Raw genomic sequence first — 25336 nt, 5'->3', positions numbered from 1 at the left:
AGTCAATGTAGTAGTAGTAGCTGCTGTTGCTTATAAATAAATTAAATTTATTAACATTAAATTAATTTGTAACTAAATTTTAGTCCTCAGGTAAATTAGCCTATACTTGTTTTTTTCCATTTTTTAAACTTATTTGTTCTAGAAAGACTTCAGGGCCACCAATAGAGCGGATATTATCGCGAAACACTCATACTTTAAACTGGGTTTAAGTCCCCGGGGAACGGAGTGGCTGCATGAAAATATTCGTGGTTTTCCCCCCATTACGTTATATGAACACGAGTTTTCCTTAGAAAAATCCTCCAAGACAGTATCTCTGTCCTTAGATAAATTGCTCTAATGGGCTTTTAATAGAGCCTCGAAAGTAATATTTATTTTTAAAAGCCCATCTGTCATATATCCGTCATGAGGTGGGTTCTAGATATACACTGGTGTGCAAAAATTAAGGACGAAGTCGAAAAATTAGCATATCAGCTGAACGAAGATGCAGAGCGGACAGAAAGACCAATCAGGAGATTAAGTAAGGTGATGTACGGTAGCACATGCGCAGATATGCAAGTAGACGTAATGGGGGGGGTGTCTGAGTAGTATAAAGCATGTTATCGGTGTAAGATCAGTATTTCTGGCAAAACGATTGCACGCCGTATAGCAGTTAAAATCACACCGAGTTGCTGCCTCAGCGAGAAATGGCGAATAATCAATCTGTTAGACGACATGTGGATGCTTTTACCCGAGGTCGAATCATTGGGAAGTTGGAGGAAGGCCGCAGTGTGACAAGTGTGGCTGCAGAGTTCGGAATTGCTCACAGCATCGTTTCACGACTTTGGAGACAATTTCAAACTACAGGAACAGCTATCCGGGGATTTAGTAGTGGTCGTCCACGAGGAACCACACCCGCAGATGACCGGTATATTGCCTTACAGGCCAGAAGAAACAGGCGGCAGACAGCGGGAGAAATCGCTAGACACACGACACAGGCGACTGGACGATCGATATCGCGTTTAACCGTGGCCAGAAGACTGCACGGTGGTTTTCTGTTTGCACGACGCCCTGTACGGCGTGTACCTCTAACGCCTGCCCATCGGAGAAGGCGTTCTCTGTGGTGCCGGGAACATCGGAATTCGAGAGACAATGAATGGGGACGAGTACTCTTTACAGATGAGAGCAGATTCAGTCTGAGTAGCGATTCTCATCTCATACTCATCTGGAGAGAGCGGGAAGCCGCAATCATCCCTCGAACATCATTGAAAGGGACAGGTATGGAGGAGGCGGTGTTCTCGTTTGGGGAGGCATCATGCTTGGTAGTCGTACAGACCTTCACATCTTCGACGCAGGTTCAGTCAACGGGACCCGTTATTGTAACGAGATTCTTCTTCCATATGTGCGTCTTTTTAGAGGCGCTATGGGTCCGCAGTTCCTTTTCATGGACGACAATGCACCATGTCATCGCACAGTAGCTGCCGAACAGCTGTTAGAGAGTGAGGATATTGAACGTATGGATTGGCCTGCACGATCTCCGTATCTCAATCCCATCGAGCATGTATGGAATGTTCTAGGCAGACGCTTGGCAGCTCGTACCTTACCACCAGTAACGATTCCGGAGCTTCGATTGGCGCTGCAAGACGAATAGGCAGCAATGCCTCAACAACTCATTGACACCCGCATTCTCAGCATGGGCAGACGCTGTGAAACCTGCCTAGCAGTCAGGGGAGATCATATCCCCTATTAAAGACCGGATGTTTCTTGCTGGACACCCATCACAGGGATGTTTCGGCCTTCAGTCGCATTGCGCTCCATGCTACTTTTTCAATAAAGCTTCTTTTTATCCTTTTTTATTACTAAAAGATTTCTCTTTTAGTAAGTGTTGCTTACATTACTCATATCCTTACGTATTGGGGATCTTACGGTGTTAAATGTGTTGATTTGGAAAGCTTTTGCACAAAGTTATATTGAAAAAACCGTCTCGTCCTTAATTTTTGCACACCAGTGTATTTAACAAGAACGTAACGTGATGTGGGCATTTTCACATAGCTTACGTATTAATAGGACGAACACTTTATTATAACACGAACAAAAACAAATATAGTTTACATAAAGTTAGTAACATAATATATCACTGGCATGCAACGTGTAACATCCATTATCGTGACATTGTCTTCTATCATCTATAATCTCGACTCTGTGTCGCTTGAGAGAGACGAAAACGCCCACTTTTCGGCTTAACTGCGCATGCGTGGTGTTCATCAAATCATCACACCATAATTAAATTCAATCGCTTTAACTTGCATGAAAATAATTTGATGTGTTCTTATTGTATTCTGAAATGGTATTTATTTGTGTACGACGTAACTACATATTTTTGAGTTAACAAACACAATTTAATAAGTTTTTAAACTTATGAGGTTTCCTCTACTTTATATAACCAGTTATTTTATGTTTTGAAACTTTACTGTCATTTCTCTTTTTCCGTTTTTCCATAAGAGTTCAAAAACGTCTACCAAAAGGTTATTCGTAGTGTCCATTAGCGGAAGACATAAAACCTTATAAACTGCTTCTGATGAAGCTTTGTAATACTTGTCTAAAAACAATCTAAACACAATGAAATCATTAAGATCATTATACTATAAAGAAAATATTATTGGATCATTTATATGCGGTTTAATGTTAAAATCAATGAGCCCGATGAATTGAATATTTTACTAGGTAAAACTATACATCATAAATAACCGTGAATTATCTTGTGATTCACACTGAAAATTTTACTAGATGCCATGTTGTTTTTTACAATTTATGAACATTTGAGCGAAATCAGAGGCTAGCTATTTTTAAGTAGCTCATATAGCATAATAAATCGCAGTTCATCGCAAAATGATTTTAAGCTATGGATGGATTATAAATAATTTATTTATTTTCCAATTAACTAAAACTGGAGAACATCATCAGTTTTATTGTTTACAAAGTCATGAACCGATTGTAAACAATTTTAAAGAAAATGTGTGATTCTTTTCTTCAATATTTCAAGCTCAACTAGTTATATAGAACTTCCCATTAATATTTTTAAAGACTAAAAATTAATTTTAAATATCTCATATAAAGAGCCTCGTGATTCAAACTGTTCTAAGTAGGGGACATCTTCTTTTCCTTTTTAATAATTCTTATTTTTAACATGCTTTTATAATTTTGTCAGGAGAAAAAAGATTTAGAAAATTTATACTCAATTTGCTATAATTTATGCATAAATATTCGAGTTCTAAAGTCTGTTGCATGCGATTCTTATTATGAAATATATAATAGAATATTTTTTTGATTTTCTTTTGCCTGCTAATATTGACAAACCTCGAGAAAATTTGAGCTCTTGGAGAAAGATTGATTAACATTGATATATTCTTATGAAGTCAAATACTAAGTGTTAAATGAATTGTCGGCATCTCAAATCTGATAAATGCAGCCGTTTTCAACCAGGAACTGAAAAAGAAATTAGAAAACTTCTTCGTAAATGAAAAACTTCTAACGATGTCATTTAACAGAAGTGTACTTCGATTATAAGTGGTAATGTGAATTACATCTCTTTATCCAGCAAATATAAAGCTTTGTGAATGAAATTTGTTTGATTTAGCAAAACAGCTAATGCATTTAGTAAAGATAATATCGCCTAAGAAAAATACATTCTGAAACATCTGGTTAACTATGCGCTTCGGTAAGAACACAGGTAAGATATGTGAATTAATTTTCTCAATGTGTGATCCATTTCAATGTATTCTGTGTCAAACGCAAGTGGCTTAAAGTTGAAAACTGTTTCATTTATAACATAAGATTTGGGAGAGTCTATTCACCTTTATTTTCTCACATAAATGTGGCACATTATTAACCAGTTTCAGGTACGTCTCGACAGTAGTGATCTTTTACGAAACTACTGCTAGAAATAAGAGTGAAGATTTTCGTTATCTTTAACTTCATATTCATTGTTTTATCTCATATTATAAGTATTCAGTGTAATTAATACTACAATCACGAGAAGACTATTCTAACAATTCTACTTCCACGAAATCATTCTTCTGTTAATAGTGCTGAATTACAAGGTGTAATACTAATGTGTTATAGATAAGACTGCATTGATCCATAACGTTGATGTAACGTAGAAGTTTAACTCTTGTGATATAATAATAGAAAAAAAGTTTTCCTGTTCACAACAAATAACTATATGCAAAAGTGCTCATGTCCGCTTAACTAAATAATTGACACAATCCTGCCCAATAGAAAATGTTAGAATATTTCTTGCCGCATCCAAAACAGCTCATGACACTGAAAATATATAAAGTGTGATTCTTCATTTCCTAATTCAAGCAATGGAATGTTCCGGTTTTCTACAGTCTGACAATGTACGGTGATAAACAATTCAAAAAGATATTTTAGATTCACTATATTCAATTTTGATTTGTCTGAAGCAGCCTTTCCTCAGGTTAACATAAGTAGTCTTAGCGGGTAACGTAAGTTACCATAAACATATTTTAAATAGCAGTTTTAAGACAGGCAGATGAAAAAGAGGGAATGTTTAACATTTCTTACCAGAGATTTTTCTTCTTAAGCTCTGCCTTTAATCCTAAATACTATTTTTACTCCTGTAATCATATCCTAATGCTTCCTCTGCTCAGCATGCCTCTTAAAATCCGTTTTCGTATGCCTAACTTAGCTTGCAACATTCTGTGTAGAAATGCTACTCAAATTCTGTTCCTAGTCTATCCCAGAATGCAAGAGTTTCGAGCTGTGCAAAAAATAGAAGCTTACAACAAACACATAAAGCCAGTGTTGTTTTCTCTTATTAGAACAGTTTTTGATGAATCATGGTGTAGAAGTTCTGCTTGTCAGTTATATTGTTATAGATATTTGTTTATAATTATTATTTAGCCTATTGTAATTGATTAATCTGTACGGTTATTATTTAAATTAACTAGTTATTATGATTTCGTCTTTGCTGTAACTTCTCCTTTCCGTATTCCTCCCCAGAATGCAAATGTGTAGACAGTATTTAAACGGAGATTTTTGGATTTTAACAGACACAGCGAGATTTTGACTTCGCGTACACGCTACTTGTTAGTTTCCTGCCAACTCTGATAGTTGTAATTATTCGGTTTTGCATGCTACCGCTGTCGTCACCTTTTGGTTTTGACGCTGTCTAGTTATTGAGACAGCTTACAGTAATATTTAATTGTATAGTCTTTGACTGTTGTTTCAAATTTGTCTATTTAGTTGCATCACCATGAGCTGTGGCTGATATTGAACACAATAGAGTGCGTTTATGTTCTAAATTTTGTTTAAATAAAAAACCATATTTAATCCTTCGCATGAATTTATAGTTACTTCAGACTTAGTGACTATTCGTTTCACTTTTGTTAGGGTTATTAGACTAATTAACATTACCAGATCAAGTAAAACCTACAAATTATTAATCATTGACAGTATTTATTAACTATATTTTCATTATTATATCATTTCTTCTTTTATTCTCTCCCACTTTTTTTCTTAAGAGCAACATTTTGCAACTGAACTAAGACATCAAAAAGTTACGGAAATATCCATGTAAAGAAAATAAATGAATTTTTGCACGTAGTTTTTTTTATTATTTATAAATAATTTTATTTTTGTTTATTTATCTGTTATTTTATCAAAAAATGATTCAATAAGTTAACAATAATTGACATAATTTTCCAAATTCCAAGTATCCAATAGAATTAAAGCAAATCCATTATATATATATATATATATAATGGAAGAAAGGAGAACAAACTAAAAAAGACCTATGAGGTCAAGAATTTTGCGCATTGAGCTGCAAAATTTGAAAACACGGTAAAAAGGAAATTGTTAAGTATTTCATACTTCTTGTATTTTAAATTTTTGTAATTGCAATTTGAATTAGCAAATTATTACTGCTTCCAGTAAATGTTTGGTTTGCTTCTTACAATAAACAAAATCTGACACAGTTACAGTTACGAAAACTTTTATTTTTCTCTATATTATAGAGTTTATAACGATAAAACACTGGATTCCTCTCACTCGAGGATCCATTCCCAGGGCGTTTTCCGACACCTCATCGCGCCCAGGGGGGACTTCGTCCAGGGGAGCTCCGGACAGCCACAGAACCAGCTCGGCCGCTCGCTGCTCCCCTCACCCCTTCCCCCTCTTTCTCGCGTTTAAAATAACAGACAGTTCGACAGCCTTTAACATTGATTGACAAGACAGTTCGAGGACTTGGACGTCATAAATAGAGGACATTTTTAGGAGACTTCCCTCCTCTACGCAGCATTCCGGGTTCGAGGATGGAGCTCCTACGAGTAGTGGGGATGCGGACCCCATTCACTCCTTCGCCGCTGGGGCTGCTTCCGCTGACTTTGGGGCTTCTTCGGATACTGGTGCCTTCTCTTCGACTACGGGTGCTTCTGGTTCTTTTTTCTCTACCGATACCACTTCAGGGGCAACAGATGAAGGTTGTGGAGATGAAGCTTCAGAAACTGAAACTGTGGAGAGAAAAGATACAATTACTTAAATGACACGTCATTTTAAACAGGCAGATTTCAGCAAATTAACTTAATGTGCATCAGTTTGTTATTAATACTTTTGTACATACAGCGCGTGTTATGCAGACTTCATATTTTATTCAGTATTCATCATATTTTTATTGTATAAGTTTGGTATGCTTAATTAAACTTTAGTTAACGGCAGTGATTCCTAATTTTCTATCCGTCATTTTCTCGTGAATGCAGAGCACTCAAATATAAACAAATATGAAACACATGAAAAATTAGAAACTTGCGGTGATTTGCTAAAAAGAGCAGCAAATAAATTAAGATATGTGTTGTTGTCTCTTCCCCGCGCCTGAGATTCAGTATCAAATAATTTGGGAGTCCTGTTACAGGGGGCAGGTTGTAAGGAACAAACTAAGGAAAACCGTAATTAAAGCAGAATTTTCAAGAAATCCTCATATTTTATCTTCTTCATTAAAATTAATTTAAGCTAATGCTTATTTTTATCGAGAAAATCTAAAAAAGGAGCGATTAAAATAATAAATATGGAAATTTGAGTGTTTCCTAAGAAAATTTCTTGATATTGCTTTTTGAACTATTTGAATTTACACATGTCTCTCAGCCTTTTAAAAGGAGTATGCTCTTCAACGCAGACAAAAATGTAATGTAATAAAAACGTTGATTAGAAGTCACTCTCGTCACTAAGCATGTTGTTCGTTATGAGACAGCTTCTGCTAAATGAGCGTGCACTAGTCTCCTTCTTCGAAGGTCCGGTTTTCTAGGAACATTGGCAATGTCAGCCAAAGTAGTATACCCATTAAAAGGAGGTTGCTCTGCATAAATGGTTTTAAATATTCACACGTGTTGATATAAATACTAATTTCATATTTGTGGAATGAATTCAAAATTTTTAAATGGGAACTAGATTACACAAATTCCGAATGAAAATGACATTAATTAATATATGTAAGATAAGTTCACTATCTAACTGAAAATCTTGTCTCATAAATTCACCTTCGGCCTTTCCCCTCCCCTTCTGTTCATTAAGAAACATCCCTCCATTTCTATTTTAGGTACTAATTACAGCCAGCAAGCTATGTTAACTTTAAATCGATTACATAATTTTTAATTAGGTTTAGTTAATATTGAAAATAGTAAGAAATAACTTCTCTATTTTTTTATGAAAGCTAAAAAACTATTAAATTTTCTCTTTAGTAATATTCAGGATTCAAATTTAAAGAAAAATACAGCAATTTAACATTGAATTTTCTTCTACTGCTGGCAAATATCATTGATAACGATGGTTGTTCACCAAATTCTAAGATTCAAATATTTTAAGAATCTTCAGCTTTGATCATTCAGTATCATTAAAAACAATTTCAGATTTTTTAAACACTTTTAGCAATTATATTAGGTCATACTTTTTATTTTTGTTTGGTATTTGGTTCACAGTAAAGGATCATGAATTCCGCAAAAGAATACTGACATTTAAAAATTCCTGAAACTCTTACTCTGTATAAAAAGTGTAGTGCTTTATATTTTAGGCCTTCATCCCCCCATCATATATTTCCCAATTTTTTTTGAATCATTTCCTCTTTCTTTTTTTTTTTCAAAGTTAATTGTAAGAAATTATCTCTCTTTCTAAAACGATTTCTTATAATATAAGTACATCCATCTGGAAGCTGGAGTTCTCCTAGCTGAGGTCAAATCCTGTTGATTGAGCAGCTGATTTTTCAAGTCTCCGCAGTCATCCTTCTACTGTTTGGAAAACAGCGTGAAAAAAAAAAAAAAAAAAAACTGCCACAGTCTCTTATGTACGGATTTCAAGCGCAAGTGATGAGTAGATATAGCAATTGGAAAACTCGTAGTTTAAATCTCAGCGAAGACGTGATTGATTGCTAACGTTTTCTGTTCCGAAAAACACATGATAAATGTTATGTAAATAAAACCCATCATGGGTAAACACGTGATAGGTACCACTTTGTGATAGCCTCTTTTCGGAAGGATATTTATAGATGGTTTAGTTTGGTTTTATTTCATTACAATACAAGGTATTTCTCCTGCCTTCTTAACATGCCTTCGTGGTGTAGTGGTCAGCACGCTCGACGTGAATTCGAGATGTCCGTGGTTCGAGTCCCGGCGAGGGCATTTCTCATTTTTCAGTATTCCAGCTTCGAAATAACCTAATGTCTCTCAAGGGTAAAGCACGCAAGGGCTATCTCCCGAAGAGAAGAAATGCTTTCGGAGAAGACCTTCAAGGAGAAACTTGCTTGTGTGCAAGTTACACACGGGGAAAATCACGAAACGTAACCATGCAGCTTGCCCATTCGCCTGGAATCGAACTTTAGCTAACAGTGCTTAGCGACTCTACCTCTCTGCCACTGGCGGGCACAATATTACATATGGAGAAGTTGAAGATTCTTTAAAAGTTTATTTTAAGTGAAAATATAATTAAATTCCTACGACTTGCGATAGTTATAACATTAAGATTATAAGGTATTTCTCCCACTTTCCTAGCGTCCTTCGTGGTGTAGTGGTTCTGCACACTGAGCCGGTATTTCAGAGGTCCGTGGTTCGATTCCCGGCGAAGGCGTTTGCTAATTTTTCATCTTGCTGGCCTCTAAAAAAATCCTAATGACTCTACAAGATTAACATATCTTATGATATAGCTGCTTTAATGTTGCACAAGATCCATGTCATACAACTGTATTTTATACGGTTTAATAATGCACAGCTAATATACAAACAAATATACAAGCAGTATAAGCAAACTAAAAAAAAACCCTTTACAAAAAGTGAAGTAATACATTTCAGTTCTACTTTTTAAGCGTAGGTTTAAAAATTTTGATTTGAATCCATTAATATAATATGATATACTCATACTGAGCTGCGTGAAACTCAGCTAACTTCCCATGCAGCTTCAGTACTTCAAAAAACAGTAAATCTGATGAATCATAATCTCTTTTTGTTCACTGAGAACTGAGAGCGTATTATACATTGAGTATACTTCCCATCGGGGCTAAATTTATGGCTTGCTATAACCCCTAGTTTTAATTCCAAATTTTAAATAATTAACCATTATTAAATATCGTAAGTTAAAAATGCAGCGCTAAGTCAGAGCGATCAAATGCTTTGTTTTGAAGCATGAATAGCAGATAAAATAAATTAGAATTTCATTTAACTGTTACTTGTTCTGCCTTCAGTATATATATTCTGTATCAGCTAAAACAAATCCAAAGATTAAAGATAACTTTTAGCTATGAAATTAATAAAAGCATTGGAAAATTTCACTGGAGCAAAACACACAGTTTGACAGTCACGAAAGAAAAACAATTAGAAGAATGAATGTATGAATAAATATATTTGCTGTAAAGAAGCAGACTAAAACGTAAAAGGAAATGGAATAGAATTTGGAGCTTACTAAATTTATTGTATCTTCAATAAAATATGACAACGTCCTCTAAAGTATTCCAAGAACGTTATAAAAACTTTTTTAAGTACCCCTTTTATGAATAAATTACACAAATTGGTATACGTACTTAATGTTATGAGATTTTATAACTGCTTTGGAAGATCTTCAATAATTAGATGAAAATACTGACACCAAGATATAGGTTACTGAACCCTTGTGATAGCTTACAGGTCACCTATATCTGGGCGAGGCAAAGTTTAACGTGCTAAAGATGCTGCTAGGTTGGGTTAATGATGCTGAAGAGGAAAGTGCTTGTTTTCAGGTTAATTCAGTTTAGGCTCATAAAGCTGAATTCTTGGTAGGTGCATTAGTGTGAAACAGATTTCAATGCACTATCTATTGATATGCATTTTTTTATGTTTTTGTCTTACTCAGTCGAACGCCTGGGAAGTACTGGTTAGAATCTGTATCTAGGCAGTCTCAACCACGGGGGTATATAATTTGGTTTCAAAGGACTAGAACCTGAGTATTGTACTCAGGTAGGTTCAGGCTTGGCAGGGACCGTACTGGTACTGTCGTGTCTGTTCCTTCGGCTGCGGTGGAGCTAGATCGGAGATCGTCAACCGAATCCCCGGGGGTTTGACCCCATTCAGTTCTCGTGGCGGGGACTGACAGAGTGGACAGAGCACGCACAACAACATACATTTTGCCAATGGAGTAGTGCCCGGAGGCAAAGTGACAAAGTTCTTTACATATCAACGATTCGTTCTGCTCAATGCTTTGTATAAAGCCGGGCGGGTCTGCGGGGTTTGCGCCCGCGAGGATGAGGTCTCTTGGACTGTAGATATCTAAACTCTGTATGGGCCCGCTAGTCGGACCTGAACCGAAGATCTATGTCGTGTAATGTGTCTGTCTCACATAACGCGTTTTACTTTGCATTTTAACCTGCAATACTCGGAAAAGTGTACTTTAGTTATTTGTTTTTTAAAATTTAGATTTGTGTGGAGATTTAATCTTTATCATGTGAGACCACTTCAACATACTATTTGCGAAGCAGCTGATTATTTTACAAACCATATGATCAAGCAATCTCAGCAAGGAATCAATTAAGTTGAATTCATAATATAAAAAAAGGGCTACACTTACCTTCGTCAGCTTTATGTTCTTCTACCTTTGCTTCCTCGGGTTTCGGTTCTTCAGCTTTCAATTCTTCTTTTGGAGATTCGGACTTTGGTTCCTCAGGTTTTGGTTCTTCGACTTTTGGTTCTTCGACTTTTGGTACTTCAGAAGATACCTTTACTTCTTCGTCATCAGCGCTACGTCCTGCCACCTCAATGTGCTCTCCGATTTCTTGCTGTTCTTGGTTAGATTCCAAAGCTTGCTTCTCAAGTTCTGGTTCTTCAGCTTTAACTTCCTCCTTCTGGACTTCAGCCTGTATTAAGAAATTGATCAACAAAGATGAGACAGATGCAGTGGCCAAATGTCTAAGATATAACAGTTTAGACATTTTGTTGCACACACACAAAGGGAAGATTCTTCGTTTCACGAAATTTTTAAAATGAAAAGGAATGCCTTAAATCCTTGAAAGATCCCCAATGCATGCGGATTACTTGGCAGAACACATTCATCGATGACGTTTTTACATCGTTTAAAAATATCTGAGAAGGTAAAGTTTTACTTTCAGTTTGACACTGGTCTGTTTTTCTTGTTCTCATTTTTAAGACGTCACATACCTCATTTCAGAAGTGTGCAACTAAACGGAATATGAACAAAGAGATACAGCGCAATTAGAGAGATAAAGTGTTAAAAAAATTTGCAGTTATTGCTTATACCACGTGCCTTATACTTCGCGCGTTCGCTTTACGTCTTATGCCAGCTCTTCGTACATTGTGACTGACTAGTTATTAGTTTAGCTTCAAGGTGAAATTAAACTAAAACGCTTATTGAACGTTGATCGGTGTCTGAATTAACCTATCATTTAAATTAACAAAATTAACCAATTATTTAAATTAACATGGCGAAGGTTAATTTAAATAACAGTTCTTGAGTTAGCGATTTATTAATTTAGTATGAAGAAATCAGTGGTTGCTAAATTTATATATATATTTGTCTTTCAATAAGCAACAGATACATTTAATGAAAATCATTTTTCTTAAATATAGATTATTAACTCTTAATAAGTGCTTTAATTATGTGCTTTAATTTTATGACTTAATTATTCATTCTGGTAACAGCGAGTTTTAAATTCCATGTTGTTGAAAAATACAGCTTATGCAGTGAAGATGTGATATAGTTATTTTCTTCTATAAATTGAAACTTTACTTTTAAAAATGCTTTATAGTGCTTCACAAACAATAATTTGTAATAATTCAACCTATTGTGATTTGTTTGTATCAAAACAAAACTCGCAGTTTGCACAAAATGAGAGTGATCATTTGATATGCAGTTGAAAGGAAATAAAAATATACTATTAGACTCGCAGATACATTTCTGCGATTCAGTGTTTCACCAAAGGGAAAAGAATGATTTTTGAATTTACTACAGGCAGCTATTATTCTTTGAAAATAACATGTGGGCCTATAAAAATGGGGCTTCTCTTTTACGTATGCCATTTTTAATAATTATCACTAAGGTAAATAAGTTCTATTGTTTAATTTACAGTGAAACAAACTTATACATAAAATATTTTAATATATTTATGATATAAAATCTTAAATAAAAAAACTATTCGTTCGCTGAAAATGCAGTCTTCAAAAATTACAATATGGATTAACTAATTAAAAAAAATTCATGACTTTTATTTTTATCTTTTTATCGTTTTTAAATCTACTTTTTATGGAACAGAACCATTTTCGAATAAATTAATATTCAAATCAACTGGAAAATGTACGATGTTACTTTCTAAATGCATCTTGTTTCTCAAATTACAGGTACATTGTGTAAAAAGCAGTCCAGTCTTTCTTCTTCATTATTTTTCTCCATTAATTAAGAAAAAAATAGGAAAATAAAAGAGAAAATATTTAAAATCTTCTGTTTTTTTTTCTTATAAGTAACTTCTATTTTTTCTAGCCTGTCTTTTTGATTTTGATCGCGTATGTAATTTAACAGATTTTTTTTTTTTTTTTTTTTTTTTGTATTCGCTAAACATGTATTTAGGTTTTTATCTCTGTGTCTCTTCAAGCATTCACTAAAAGAAGTTACTCTTTTTATTGCATAAAAAAACACTTTGTAACGATCAGTTTAAAATTTTTACACAGGTAAAAATCTTCGAAGGTTTCTTAAGCCGAAGACATCCTATGTTTTTAAACATTTCTTTTTTAAAATATTGCTTGTACATAAGCCATGCAAAGTGTAACCACATGCAAAGGGTAACCAGATAACATGAACTTTTGTTTTAAACTTAAAGACTAGTATCATTATTTTGTAAAATAAATACTATAATTCTAACTACGATCATTTTTAATGAGGATGCTAGTCAAATCCACGAGTGTCATTCTTAATTATTATAAAAATTAGTATTAATTTTCACCTGTTCTTCTTTTGGTTTCTCCTGTTCCTTCTGAACTTCATCTTGAACAACATCTCTTACAGAGTCTTCTTTTTGTGCTTGTTCTTGTGCTTTTACTTCAACCTGAGGTTCTTGGCTCTGTTGCTGTTCTTTGTCTTGCTCTTGTTGCTCAGATTTTACTTGCTCTTGCTGCTGGGATTGTACTTCCTGCTGCTGTTGTTGTTCCTTCTCTTCAACTTTCTTTACTTCCTGTTCTTCTTGAACTTCTTCACGAGCTGATGCTTCTTCTTTCACTTCCTCTGCAGGTTTTGGCTCTTCTGCTTTTACTTCCTCAACTTTCACTTTCTCTGCAGGTTTTGGCTCTTCTGCTTTTACTTCTTCAACTTTCACTTCCTCTGCAGGTTTTGATACTTCTGCTTTCACTTCCTCTGCGGGTTTTGATTCTTCTGCTTTCACTTCCTCCACAGGTTTCACTTCTTCGGCTTTTACCTCTTCTGAAATTGAACAAAAGAGAGCTTTAGTTATTTCAGACTAGAATATTTAAAAAAACAAAAGCATCCTGAAAAGAAGATTGGAAACATGGTTTTTTCCTGTATTTTCAGTCATTTACGTGTAGTGTAAGAGCTAAAATATGTGTGATTCAAAGATTTATAGCAAACATAAATTATTATAACTCATGCTAAATACTAAAGTTATGTTCCTTAAATTAAATTTTAGTATAGGTAAATATGTTTTCATTTAGTTCTTTTCAATATTTATTAACCGCATTAAAATACATTTTAACTTATATCTTTGACGCCGAATGCATTTCACAGTACAATTTAGGGTGATTTAGTTAAAAATGTTATTAAATTAAAAAATTTGGTTGCATTTCTCAAGTAAAGTCCAATTAACATAAAGTAAAATTTTAATTAAATAATTTTGGCACCGAATTTTTTAATCAAGGTTTAAGGTATTTTCTTTCTCTTTACCACGTGCCTTCGTGGCGTAATTGCAAAGCACGTTTGGCTGGCAACCGTAAAGTAAAGAGTTTGAGTCGCAGCGAAGGAACTGCGGTTTTTTAATGTTCCTGAATTCAAAAATTCTATTGACCTCTGCAAAGTTACCAACACGACCTAACATTTACATTATTTACAGGATATAACTAAATAAAATTAGTATTCTACATCAGAAGAAACAGTCCATGAAAACATCATCAATCTTTGATCGAATACATCCCCATATTCAAAACACACCCCAATGAACGACAATTATCATAATTGTATTTAAAGTACCAATATTATTAAAAATTGATTGTTTTTGTTTTTTTCCTTTTCAATATTATTAAGTATTATGTATTTATTCGTTTGAATTTGTAAATATATTTTTAAAAATCTATTACCCCTCTGTTGAATTCTAAAACAGATTATGAATTATTTGTGTATTTAGATAGTGGGAGTGGAGTCAGTAAAAGGAAAAATACATGGAATAGTTATCCAATTATTTCATTTTTAATGTTTCTCTTATTTCAGTACATGGAGATGTAATAAGAGAACAGAATTTGAAAGTTTCAATTACTAATAGAGCTAATAATACAGTAATAAATTTACTTATAAAAACAGAAAACACAAAATTACCCCGAAAGATTTCATAAAATTTGCTAAATTTTCATGAAATGTTTTTTCATAGCCTACTGATAGGCTACCAATCACTATACGGAGTTGTTACAATAATTTAAAAATTTTGAGTCCGGATAATTGGAGTTGTGTTGTCCTTTCAGTCTAAGTATTTCATACTGACTTCTACGAATTCGGTGTACTTATTTTTCATAGTCCCATTTTTGGTTTATTTCTGTTCACCTTTCAGTTTTTAAAAAATATTTTATTACATATAGATTTTAAATCTTAAGACAAATGGTTTATCATTAAATAAAAAAATTAAACCTGAACATAACATGAAATCCTATATTGAGAACGGGGGACAAAATTTCATCTAAATAAAAGTCTTAATTGCAGTAATAAAGAAATCTTCTAAGTAATGTTTAACGATCATTCGATTATCGCTTATTAAAATCTATACTTTATCATTATTCGTATAAATTTCAATGAAGCAAAATTAAGCTAAATTTATTTTTTTTCTAAGGGGCTATTAATTTTGAAACAGGGTTTTGTGTTTATTTCCACTATCAATGCGTGGTTTCACGTTTTATTTGAGTGTGTTGCCATATAGCAAAATGTAAGATTTTTCAAATAAATTTTATACTCTATTTAAAAGCAATAAATACAGTTCTTCTGACTCATTTAAAAGAAAATGTATTTAGATTATGGTATACCAGATTAAAAACATTAAAATACTTTTATAGACTTAAGTTTTATATTTTTTGCTTTTTCAAATATACAAAGGATGTATAACGTTCCATGTTAGGCTAAATGTATATCCATATAATATCCGCTAAAATGTTTGGCTATTCCACCCGGGCAATCTCTTATTGCTAATCTCTACTGTTAAAATATATCAAAGGTCTTTCAAGTGACCGTTAAAAAGTCAGTACTTTCCAGTATTTTATTTTCTATTTACTTATTTATTTAGTTAGTCAAGATAAGACAATTCCAGAATTTATACAAAAATGTCCATCCGTTATCAAATGCAAAACAGTTTTTATAAACTAAACCAGAAAAACGTTTAGAAATGATTAATGTAAATCCTTATAAAGACATTTTAAATTAAGAAATGATGATATGCGAACAAAAGCCACTGAAGAAAACTTATTCTTCCATGCGAATAAAATACGTCCTATTTTGGCAAAATTCCTGGGGCAGAAATAATCTGAAATTATAGTCTTTTAACCCAAAGTAAACATTTTTCATTTCTGAATAGCACAAGCTGTCAAACATATTTAATTATTCACAATCTTTGTTATCCGTCTAAGTAGATAGGCTATCCTTTTTTAAACGTGACCCACAGATAATAAGCAATATAATTACGAAACGGAAGGGCACGAGGATAGAGAGAGAGAGAGTTAAAGGCATCATTTTCCTAGCATCATCTTCCCGTACAGTAGAAAGTTAATTTGAATAACAAATGCTTCTGGAGGTCACGAATTAGCTAAGTCGATGTCAACAAAGTAGAAACAACGCTTTCAATGGCAAAATATTACACGACGGGGCATTTGGGTCGAGGACATCTTCCGAGAATCACAGAAAGATGGAGCATTCGGTAACATTCCAGAAAACGTCTAATGATAGAGAGGGGACTTTTCCTACACCAGGTGAAAGATGTCAAGGAGACTGTTTTTTTCGTTCAGGACCCTTCAGCGCCAGGAAATATTTAATGGGACTTTACCGAGGTACATATGATACGTAATGATGTCTTGAATTCTACTAAGTATTACTCGTGGGGAAAGGGAGAAAGGAAGATGGGGCAAGAAACTCGGGTACCATCTCTGTGCTGTCTCGATCCAAATAAAAATGGCATTGAACAAAAATGTCATATTTGTGCCTAGTATAGTTGTGGCAGTTTTTAACGCTCATGAAAAATCTCAAAATGTGCATTCTTCTTAAAATTTGTTGTTACTTTAATATTAATTATATTTTAATTAAGCAGCTTCTGTGACTTAGTGTACCTGGAAGCAAGTACATCAATCCACCCAACTACCAAACGCGACCCTGCAGAAGACTCGTATTACAATAAATTCGATTCTTGACAAATGCGTAAAGCCTCAAACTCTTCTTGAGAGATTTGTGGTAAGGTAAGAGGGGCACCATGCAACATCCAGTGAGATATCTCAATCTAAGTTGGAAAGGTAAGAATGGAACAATGCAACATCCATGTGAGATATCTCAATCCAAGTTGGAAGAATATTGGGGGGATATATTCGAAGAACGATAAGCACACATCATACAATGACCTCTGACATATATCTTATAATTTGTGTAAATACCCATAGACATACTAGATTTTGTTCGAAGCTAAAAGCGGGAAAAGTTAGTGATACTCTCTCCAGGATTTGGACTCCTTATCTTTCGGTTGCTAATTGGACGTGATACTAGTTATATCACAAGAGCAGCAGAGAAGATGCTAAAGATCCGTTATATTCTCCCTCACTTAAAGGGTAACTGGCGAGTGGAAAATGAAGCCCAGTCATCAAAATACGCGTGGTGGCTCATTATTCCCCCCCAAATGTTTTTTTAATTTAGGTTCCTCTAAGAGCTATTAGGAATTGAGATATCAACTACGCTCTCGTTGAGATTCAAACTCCAGATATTCTAACTGCTAGCGGATATTCCAACAGTTCCCTGCGAGAGATGAAAATTCCTTATACCCATGATTCTTCATGCACTTGATAGATCTGGGCGCAAGATAAGCTTGAAAAATATCATAAAAATTTAATTGTAGACTCTATTACTTATATTAATATCAGTTACTTGAATCATAACATATTACTTATTGATGTTAAATTATGAAATAGAAGAATTGCAAATACGAATTTTAAAATTCTGATGCGGCCATAATTTTTAAGGGGATAGAAGCGAAAATTCTGATATACCTGATATATATTTATAAGTTATCAAAGAATTTATTTAAGATTAATTGCTAACGAAACGCAATAAGAAGGCATTTTGCATGGATATATTTATTAAAAATAAATCTCTATTGCTTAAAGCTATATTAATCGAAATAGAAATTTCAATAGTGGTTGTATACAATAGTTCTTCGGACTTAAATAAAGTAATAAGTAAATTATTATTGTTATGACTGCAGATAGTTTATTCATTTACCTCGAGTTTTAGATGCAAAATAAAGATTTTCGTTTTAAGATCGATTTAACTTGTAGGGTTTATATTTATTTTCAGTTTAAGCTATCTTTCCTGTCAAGCCTTTACTTTCCCCTAGAATTGCCAATACCAGAGTATGTAAATTAGTAGAACGCGCAGAGTATTCAAATTTTAGCAGAAGTAATTTGAGTTAAATAGAAGGGAAACGAGATTGTAGGTGTGCTTCTTGAATCACGAGCGTGAAGGTTGCTTGGTAGAAAGTTTAAGAACCGCGCGTTTCGGCTTGTGTGCCTATTTCGACAGTTCGTTGAATCTTTCAAATTCTTAATCAGAAAGTTTGCTGAATCTCAGCTGTATCTTAGAACGCGGTTAAGTTAGTTACGATTATAGAGCCTCGTAGGTAGTGACTTCGTTATTAATTCATCCTGTCATTTATTTTTAGTTGCATTTTTGTCTATTTTGTTCAACCGCCGGATCAGCGTAGTTTTTGAGCGTCAAGTGAACGCAACTGTGATTTCTAAAGTGAAATAAAAAGGGAGTTAAACCCTTCTTAAGAGTTTTGCAATTTCCAGTTCATAGCAGTCACTACTACTGTTGCTGACAAGTTGGGGCCTCCCAACATCATAAACTGTCTGTTAAAAACATTAACCAGTTATTCAATTACAAGATTTATTTGGTTGGACTACCTGCAGACCACTCATAAAAATGCTAAAATCCTCTTCTTAATAAATTATTTCACGGACAATAAGATCTATACTCAAAAAGATTAATTCTAATTGCTATATAATAAGATCATGTTGAAAAGTATTAGTTTCCATAACGCGATAGTTACGGGTGAAGTACTAAAATTAAAAGACAAAGCAAAATTAGTAAAAAATCTCGTTTAAAGCCTTAATTAAATTTTCATGTTTTTTTTAATTAAGAATAAAATTATAGAAGTATTAAATAATTCATAGGTAAATGTGGATGATAATAACAGAATAATTCTAAGTATGATTTAACAGAAACTACATGCGAAATTTCCATTTGCTTATCAAAATACTGTTTTTAGCCTAAAAGGGGCTATTACTCTCGAAATGGGATTTTGCGTCTGTTTACTGTAGACGGCGAATCACTTTTCAAATTTTTGTCACCAAATATTATCGGCCTGTATTATTTTTAAAGAGATTAAATAATGAAGAATTTGCATGTATGTATATATGTTCCTCGCACTGTAAGAAAACGACAAGTGTCATCAAATTTTAAATAACGTAGTCCTCTCCCCGAACATATGCACACCTGAACGCCCGAATTTTACGTTTTATTATCTATTTCAAATTTGTAAAACTTTAACGAATTTTTGATTAACAAACTCAATGATGTAAAAGAGAATTGACAACACTGTAAGAAATACCAGCACGTGAGACTGCCTATCGTAAATACTAAAGATATGCTGTTTTTAAATATTTTGTGATTTTGTTGTTGAATCGAGTTTCACGTGATATTTAATAAATAAAGTAAATACAAAAAACGTTGGGCAACCTTTTTTTTTTTTTTTTTTTTTTCGGGACAGAAACAACTCAGTTAAATAATAGCAAACATTTTCTGTTTACATAATATGTTAACAGATCTGATTCAAATAAATTTGTTTTAGACTTACAGCTTCTGCAAACATTTCAACGACGACAAAAAAAAAAAAAAAAAAAAAAATATTTTTTCGAAATATAATCTTTAAGTAAAAATATGAAATTCAATTCAGTTTTTGGGCAATAATAAACGAAAGCGGATTCACATGAAAGCTGCTACTGCAAACTAAATTACTTGATCGGATTTTCAGCGATCAATAATCGCAGCGGTCTCTTTCAGATAAATACTTCTAATGAAACATTTTCGAGTCTCACATTTAAGCTGCAAAAGAGAAAAAAATTCGAAAGAATCTCAAGAGCTAATACTATTTTGTTAAACCGAGATGGCATTACGAACACCCAGAGTTCTTATCTTTTAATTTGCTTGAAGGCATATCCACCACAGAAATATCTGATTAAGTCGAAAAAGCGATTCTGGTTACAACATTTAGCTAATTCTTTTAGTACATCCATTTCTTTTTGTACGCCAGTTATACAACTATCAGTATGACGAATTGTGACAAAGTTTCAGTTTCGACATAGTAGGATTTCAGGCATGTGTTAAAAAATCTGCCTCAGAATGTTCATGCTACACTGCAACTTTCGAACTTAATGAAAAAAAAAACCTTTCTGGTCGTATTTCTTTATTTTTAATATTTGAATATTTTGAACAGTTTCTTAAAAACGGCAGCTATTATTATTTACAGATTTACAACACCGCTGCTGTAAAATTAATTTCTCGAGTAAACATTTCATCCGCATGATGATGAAAGATAATGCATCGAATTAGATTATCGAGTAAAACAATTAATCTTTTAAAATTACAGATTATGCGACTTAGTGTCTAAATATGTAATTATAAATCACTGCATCAAACCTGCATTAAATATGTATCAGTTACGAAGTGTCAGTTTGAGAAAAGCTGAGCAAAAATTACTCAGTCAGTAACTGTTATTCTCGTAAGATTAGATATATCATTTAGTACCGAGTAAATGGAAGCAGCCCATTAAACGGTAAGGAGCAAGATAATTTTAAAAAAATATTCTTTTGATTTGCGTTTTACATGTGGATTTGAATTCTAGATATTAAGATCCGTATTATGTCTAATAATAAAGTTTATATTAAATCCTTCTTAGAAATGTATGTTATATTCATCGAATTAGATTATCATGGAAACATCTCAAGCAGAGTTAGCTAAATTTCATTAGTTTTAGCCATTTTTACATAAGTTTAGTTTAAAAAATTGAAATTGATTTCACTTTACGCAATACATTATGAACAAAATCATTTCGAAAATATTTCCTCTCTTCATTTTATTACCCTCTTTTATTTATGAAAGTGGAAATATTGTGAAACTTAATGGAATTCTGCTTGTTGTGCAATAATTTCCTAAAACCTTCGAAGAACACAAACAAAAGAGAGATTATCAGCTTTTATCATTCTTATCAGGGAAAATAAATTTTATATTTTTTGTGATGGTGAAAGATAACGATTCCAGTAATCTTTTTTCTACCTTGAGCATTTTTCTTCCTAATTTTAATAAAGAAGACCGAATATGAGAAATGTTTGTTAATCACTGCATATCAAACCTGGCATTTAATTACTAGACAATGCACAAAAAAATCAACGAAATACTCTTCACATTTGTTGAAAACGCTTTAAATATTACTCGAAAATAGATTTCAGTCGATTGAAATAGTTCCGTTGTTTTCTATTAAAACGAAAGATATCATTATAAGAGAATTAACAAAAAGAAATATAAAATTGGAAATAAATCGAAACGAGGATATAAAACACACGAACTAAAGATGTTTTAAATAAAGAAACACTAACATTCTTTGCAGCAGTTTTAGTACTCAAGCTGATTAAACCTTTGAATTTACTTTTTTTGAAAATTGTTTCTTTTTAGGCTTATTTATTTATGAAGATCATCCTTGGTACTGCGGAAAACGTCCATTGGTATATCTTTGTGTAACCTCTCTAAAACTAAACCTTAACTATGAATTGGTTTTCAGTCTCACAAAATCCAACGAACTTCAACGAGTTTTGCGCCGACAAGAAAGGCAAGCCGAATTTACAGGAGCTGAATTTATTACAAAATATTTTAGAAGATTAAAGAGCAGTACAAAATGAGTTAGGAAAGTATCAAGTTTTCGTAAATTTTTACATTCAAGTAGTAAAAGACACTTCCCAGGTATTCATGCGAAGTATTTATTTCATACGCGATGTATGAAAGATAAGTGTATTTACGGAATTTATCTTTCAGATGGTTAAAATAAATTCTTTACTTTCATAGAATAAATTGAATGTTAATTTTAAACTTTTGGAACATTTAGACAGCTGAAGCACTTTTAAAAGTAGACACTGAAATATTTCAAACATTTCTTTGGTTATTATGCAAGATCAAAATTGTCTTTTTTGATAAACATAAAATGGATTGACGAATACATATTCTTTTTAAAATCTTAAGCTTAAATAAATCATACCAATGGATATATTCACTCTCTGCTATTTTAATTATCGGATTACTATTCAAATCGAAATGAAATATAATAAATCGTCTTAATATTTTATAAAAACATCTAGAAAAGCTATAGAAAATGTACATGCTTAAATTAACACGTTTGGCTCTCATTTACACATTAGATATATTCTGCATAAAAGAAATCGCTGTTTCTGGGAGAGCTGCGGTATTTCAAGAAAGTAAAATTTAAAATTTTGTAAAATTTAGCAACACTTTCATTTTAATATTTTTAACGAGCATATAAAAGCTCGTACTTAAACCATCCTGTAACATGCGATGCAGAGAGAATGGATTATTTTTTATTTCGTCAGAATATGTTGATAGCACACGAAAAACTTTCAGCTGCTAAGCTTGATATAATATCTGAATTTTAATTTTACTAATTTTTCATTCATTAATTCGCTGTCGCGTTATATTACGTACATCCATTTGCAAAAACAAGTAGACAGTGTGATAAAGAAAGAGGATAGGAAAGAACTCGGGTCCCTTTTTAATCCTTTTTTTAAGACTGAGAGTTGCTTCATTTAAGTTTAGGATAAAAGTTGGCTGCATTGTGTTATAGTTCAACGACGATACGATTACCTGAATTATTAGTATAAAATTAATGGATTTAGTGCTAAAACTAAATTTAGATGTTACAGTTAGAAATTTTTAATTTAAAATGTAGTTACACTTATTTGCATTAATCAGAAAATTTTTTAAACATTCTGAAGCAATTTACAAGCCACCTATTTAAATCCGATAATATGACTGTGGTACATAACTACTTACCAGCGGGTTTTTTCTCTTGGAAAGGTTCTTCAGGTTGAACGGGTTGTTCTGTTTGCGGTATGGCCTCTTGTTTCTTTTCAGCCTCTAGTTCAGGTGACTTCTCTCCATCGGCCTGTCTCCTCAGCCTCGGTGCGGCCAAAGCTCCAGCCAGCAGACCTACCAACAGGCATACGGTTAAGGATCTCATGATGATGAAGAGTATAATACTTAAGGACGGTGGTTATGGATGGACGGATCGTTTGATCGAGTCGGCTGCAGAGATGAGTGTGAGTTGAGAAGGGCTGGAGCGGTCCCTCTCATATGGCATCGCCCTCCCCCCTGCGCCCCGCCGAAAGATGGTGTCGCCACCTGTCGGCTACCGGTTTAGGACACTGCGAGCCGAGAGCGATTGGCGTGTGAAGGTATTCGCGTTCGTGACGGCATGGATAAATTAACAGTCACCCAAATCAGGAATCAGAGTCGATTGCGAAAGCGCTTCTCGATTGGATGCGGGGAATTTCTCAGTTCTCTGGGCATTCAGATGAGGGAAATATGACCATCTGGAACTTTTTTTTTTGTCTTTTTCCTTTATTTACAGTGGTTCCTAGCAAGCTGTCAACTTTTTTTTTTAGTTAGAAATATATTTCTGCATTCGCTTAAGAACTAAAAAAGGAAGGAAAAAATATTTCTCAGTAATTATTAGCCCGAAGCAAAAGCAACTATGATAAGAAGTAGAAAATCTAAAAGTTAATATCTGTATGGTTTTTTTATGAAAATAACTTTTAAGTTTTCTAAATTTGCATGATATAAAGCTGGGACTCTGAAGCGGGGGTTAAGGCGGATTTCATAGTTTCAGGAGGGAATGTGGTCAGCCTTTTATTTAGCTACTAAGTATTTAGTTTCAGTTTATAAATATTAAAAGCAGCTTTAATTCAGGTTATGGTATTTATCAATATTTCTTTTACTTTTTATTGCTAAATTTATTAAACACGCTAAAATAATTTATATCTAAATAAATATATTAAATTTCAACGAGAAGAGGCATGATCTTCTAGCAATGGTGAAAGGAGTGCAGGGAATAAAACCAATTGAGAACCATTAATGTAATGCTAATCCCTAAGTTTCTAAGGTATTCTTTACCCATTTTTAGCACATTTGTCGCTTGATAAGAGACCCCAAAATGATAATAAACCTTAATGTTTGCTTCAACCGTTTTCAGCACATTTGTCCGCAATGAAGACTTCATAATGATATTAATCCATGAAGTATATTTCAACCGTATTCAGCACATCTTTTCGCTTCATGGAATATTTCAAAATGTTAACGAAGATCTGAGTATTGATATTAATCCTTAACATTTACTTCAACCGCTTTCAGCACATTTGTCTGCTTTATGGGAGACTTCAAAATGATATTATTCCCGGTTTACTTCAAGTACTTTCAGCATATGTGCTCACTTCATGAGAGATCTCAAAATGTTAGTAAATTAAAATACAAAACGTTGTGCATCTTTCTCTTATTCTTCAGCATCCTTAGCAATGGGCAATTATGTAATATCTCTAAACACTGGTAGTTTGATCCTGATTCTAACCTGGTGAAAAGCTGACTGCAAATATGATTTCGTAATTTCTTCAACAAGAATATGGGCCAGTTTCCCTTGGAAAATCTTCGACGGAAGTCTCTTAAACGAAATTGCTCTCACTTCGTCTAAAACAATCAATTAAGCAACCAATTAACAAATATCTGTTTTACAGAGGAATGAAGAATTTTTCGATTTATCAAATTTTATTTTTATGATCTATTGCAATTAGTTGTAATCTATTTTATTTTTTTAATTATATCTTCATTTTTACAACATTTTGTAAATCTACGTTAATAGTTCGTACTGAAACTCCATAAAAGTATATTTCAGTGCATCAAAAATTGCATTTATATCTTCTGTTACTTTTAGTGAATAAAGTTCATAATCTTCATAATATTTTGACAGAAAACGAGTTCTTATTCAGAAATAAATTTTTAGGAACTCATAAAAAGTTATATATAAAAATGGACACTGGAACTTTGTTATAAATTATGCAAAAGAAATATATGAAAGAAAAAAAATTAATTAAACGTATAATTAATGTTTAGTTTTTTTTAATTATTATTATTATTATTATTCGCCGTTACTAGATAAAGGAACTGTATATAAAAAAGCGGGAAATTCTAAATATTAAGATACCGAAGTGAATCCTGTTTTCAGGTGTGAAAGGAAAGAACAGTTCTTCCC

At 33.1% G+C, this 25336-nt stretch overlaps 1 protein-coding gene and 1 non-coding gene across 3 annotated transcripts; one reads left to right on the top strand and one right to left on the bottom strand.

Annotated features, from left to right (window-relative positions):
* Positions 1–5975: 5975 nt before the first annotated feature.
* Positions 5976–23357, bottom strand: LOC118200921 (uncharacterized). 2 transcript variants are annotated; one of them, XM_035372912.2, is made up of 4 exons: positions 23089–23357; positions 13457–13929; positions 11074–11359; positions 5976–6509 (listed from the first exon to the last, which is right to left on the bottom strand). In XM_035372912.2, exons 1-4 carry the CDS (start codon positions 23273–23275, stop codon positions 6349–6351), a joined length of 1107 nt encoding a protein of 368 aa, XP_035228803.2. In that variant the 5' UTR covers positions 23276–23357; the 3' UTR covers positions 5976–6348. The 2 variants fall into 2 exon arrangements, with proteins under 2 accessions (XP_035228803.2, XP_085678826.1); XM_085822700.1 differs by having other exon boundaries at positions 13457–13926.
* On the top strand, positions 8591–8663 carry TRNAS-UGA (transfer RNA serine (anticodon UGA)). The gene has a single exon. It is a non-coding gene; the product is annotated as a tRNA-Ser (tRNA).
* Positions 23358–25336: the final 1979 nt, after the last annotated feature.

The sequence above is a fragment of the Stegodyphus dumicola genome, chromosome 8, assembly GCF_044657685.1.
Source record: "Stegodyphus dumicola isolate Sdum_Otavi_A_Nest chromosome 8, ASM4465768v1".
NCBI lineage: Eukaryota > Metazoa > Arthropoda > Arachnida > Araneae > Eresidae > Stegodyphus > Stegodyphus dumicola.
This window is presented reverse-complemented; position numbering and strand designations above follow the sequence as displayed.

Coding starts and splice junctions, on each gene's coding strand:
- LOC118200921 (XM_035372912.2), bottom strand. CDS start 23,275: ATGAGATCCTTAACCGTATGCCTGTTGGTAGGTCTGCTGGCTGGAGCT. Junction 11,360..13,456: donor AGAAACCAAAAGAAGAACAG/GTGAAAATTAAT, acceptor TTCTTAATACAG/GCTGAAGTCCAGAAGGAGGA. Junction 6,510..11,073: donor AGAACATAAAGCTGACGAAG/GTAAGTGTAGCC, acceptor TTCTCTCCACAG/TTTCAGTTTCTGAAGCTTCA.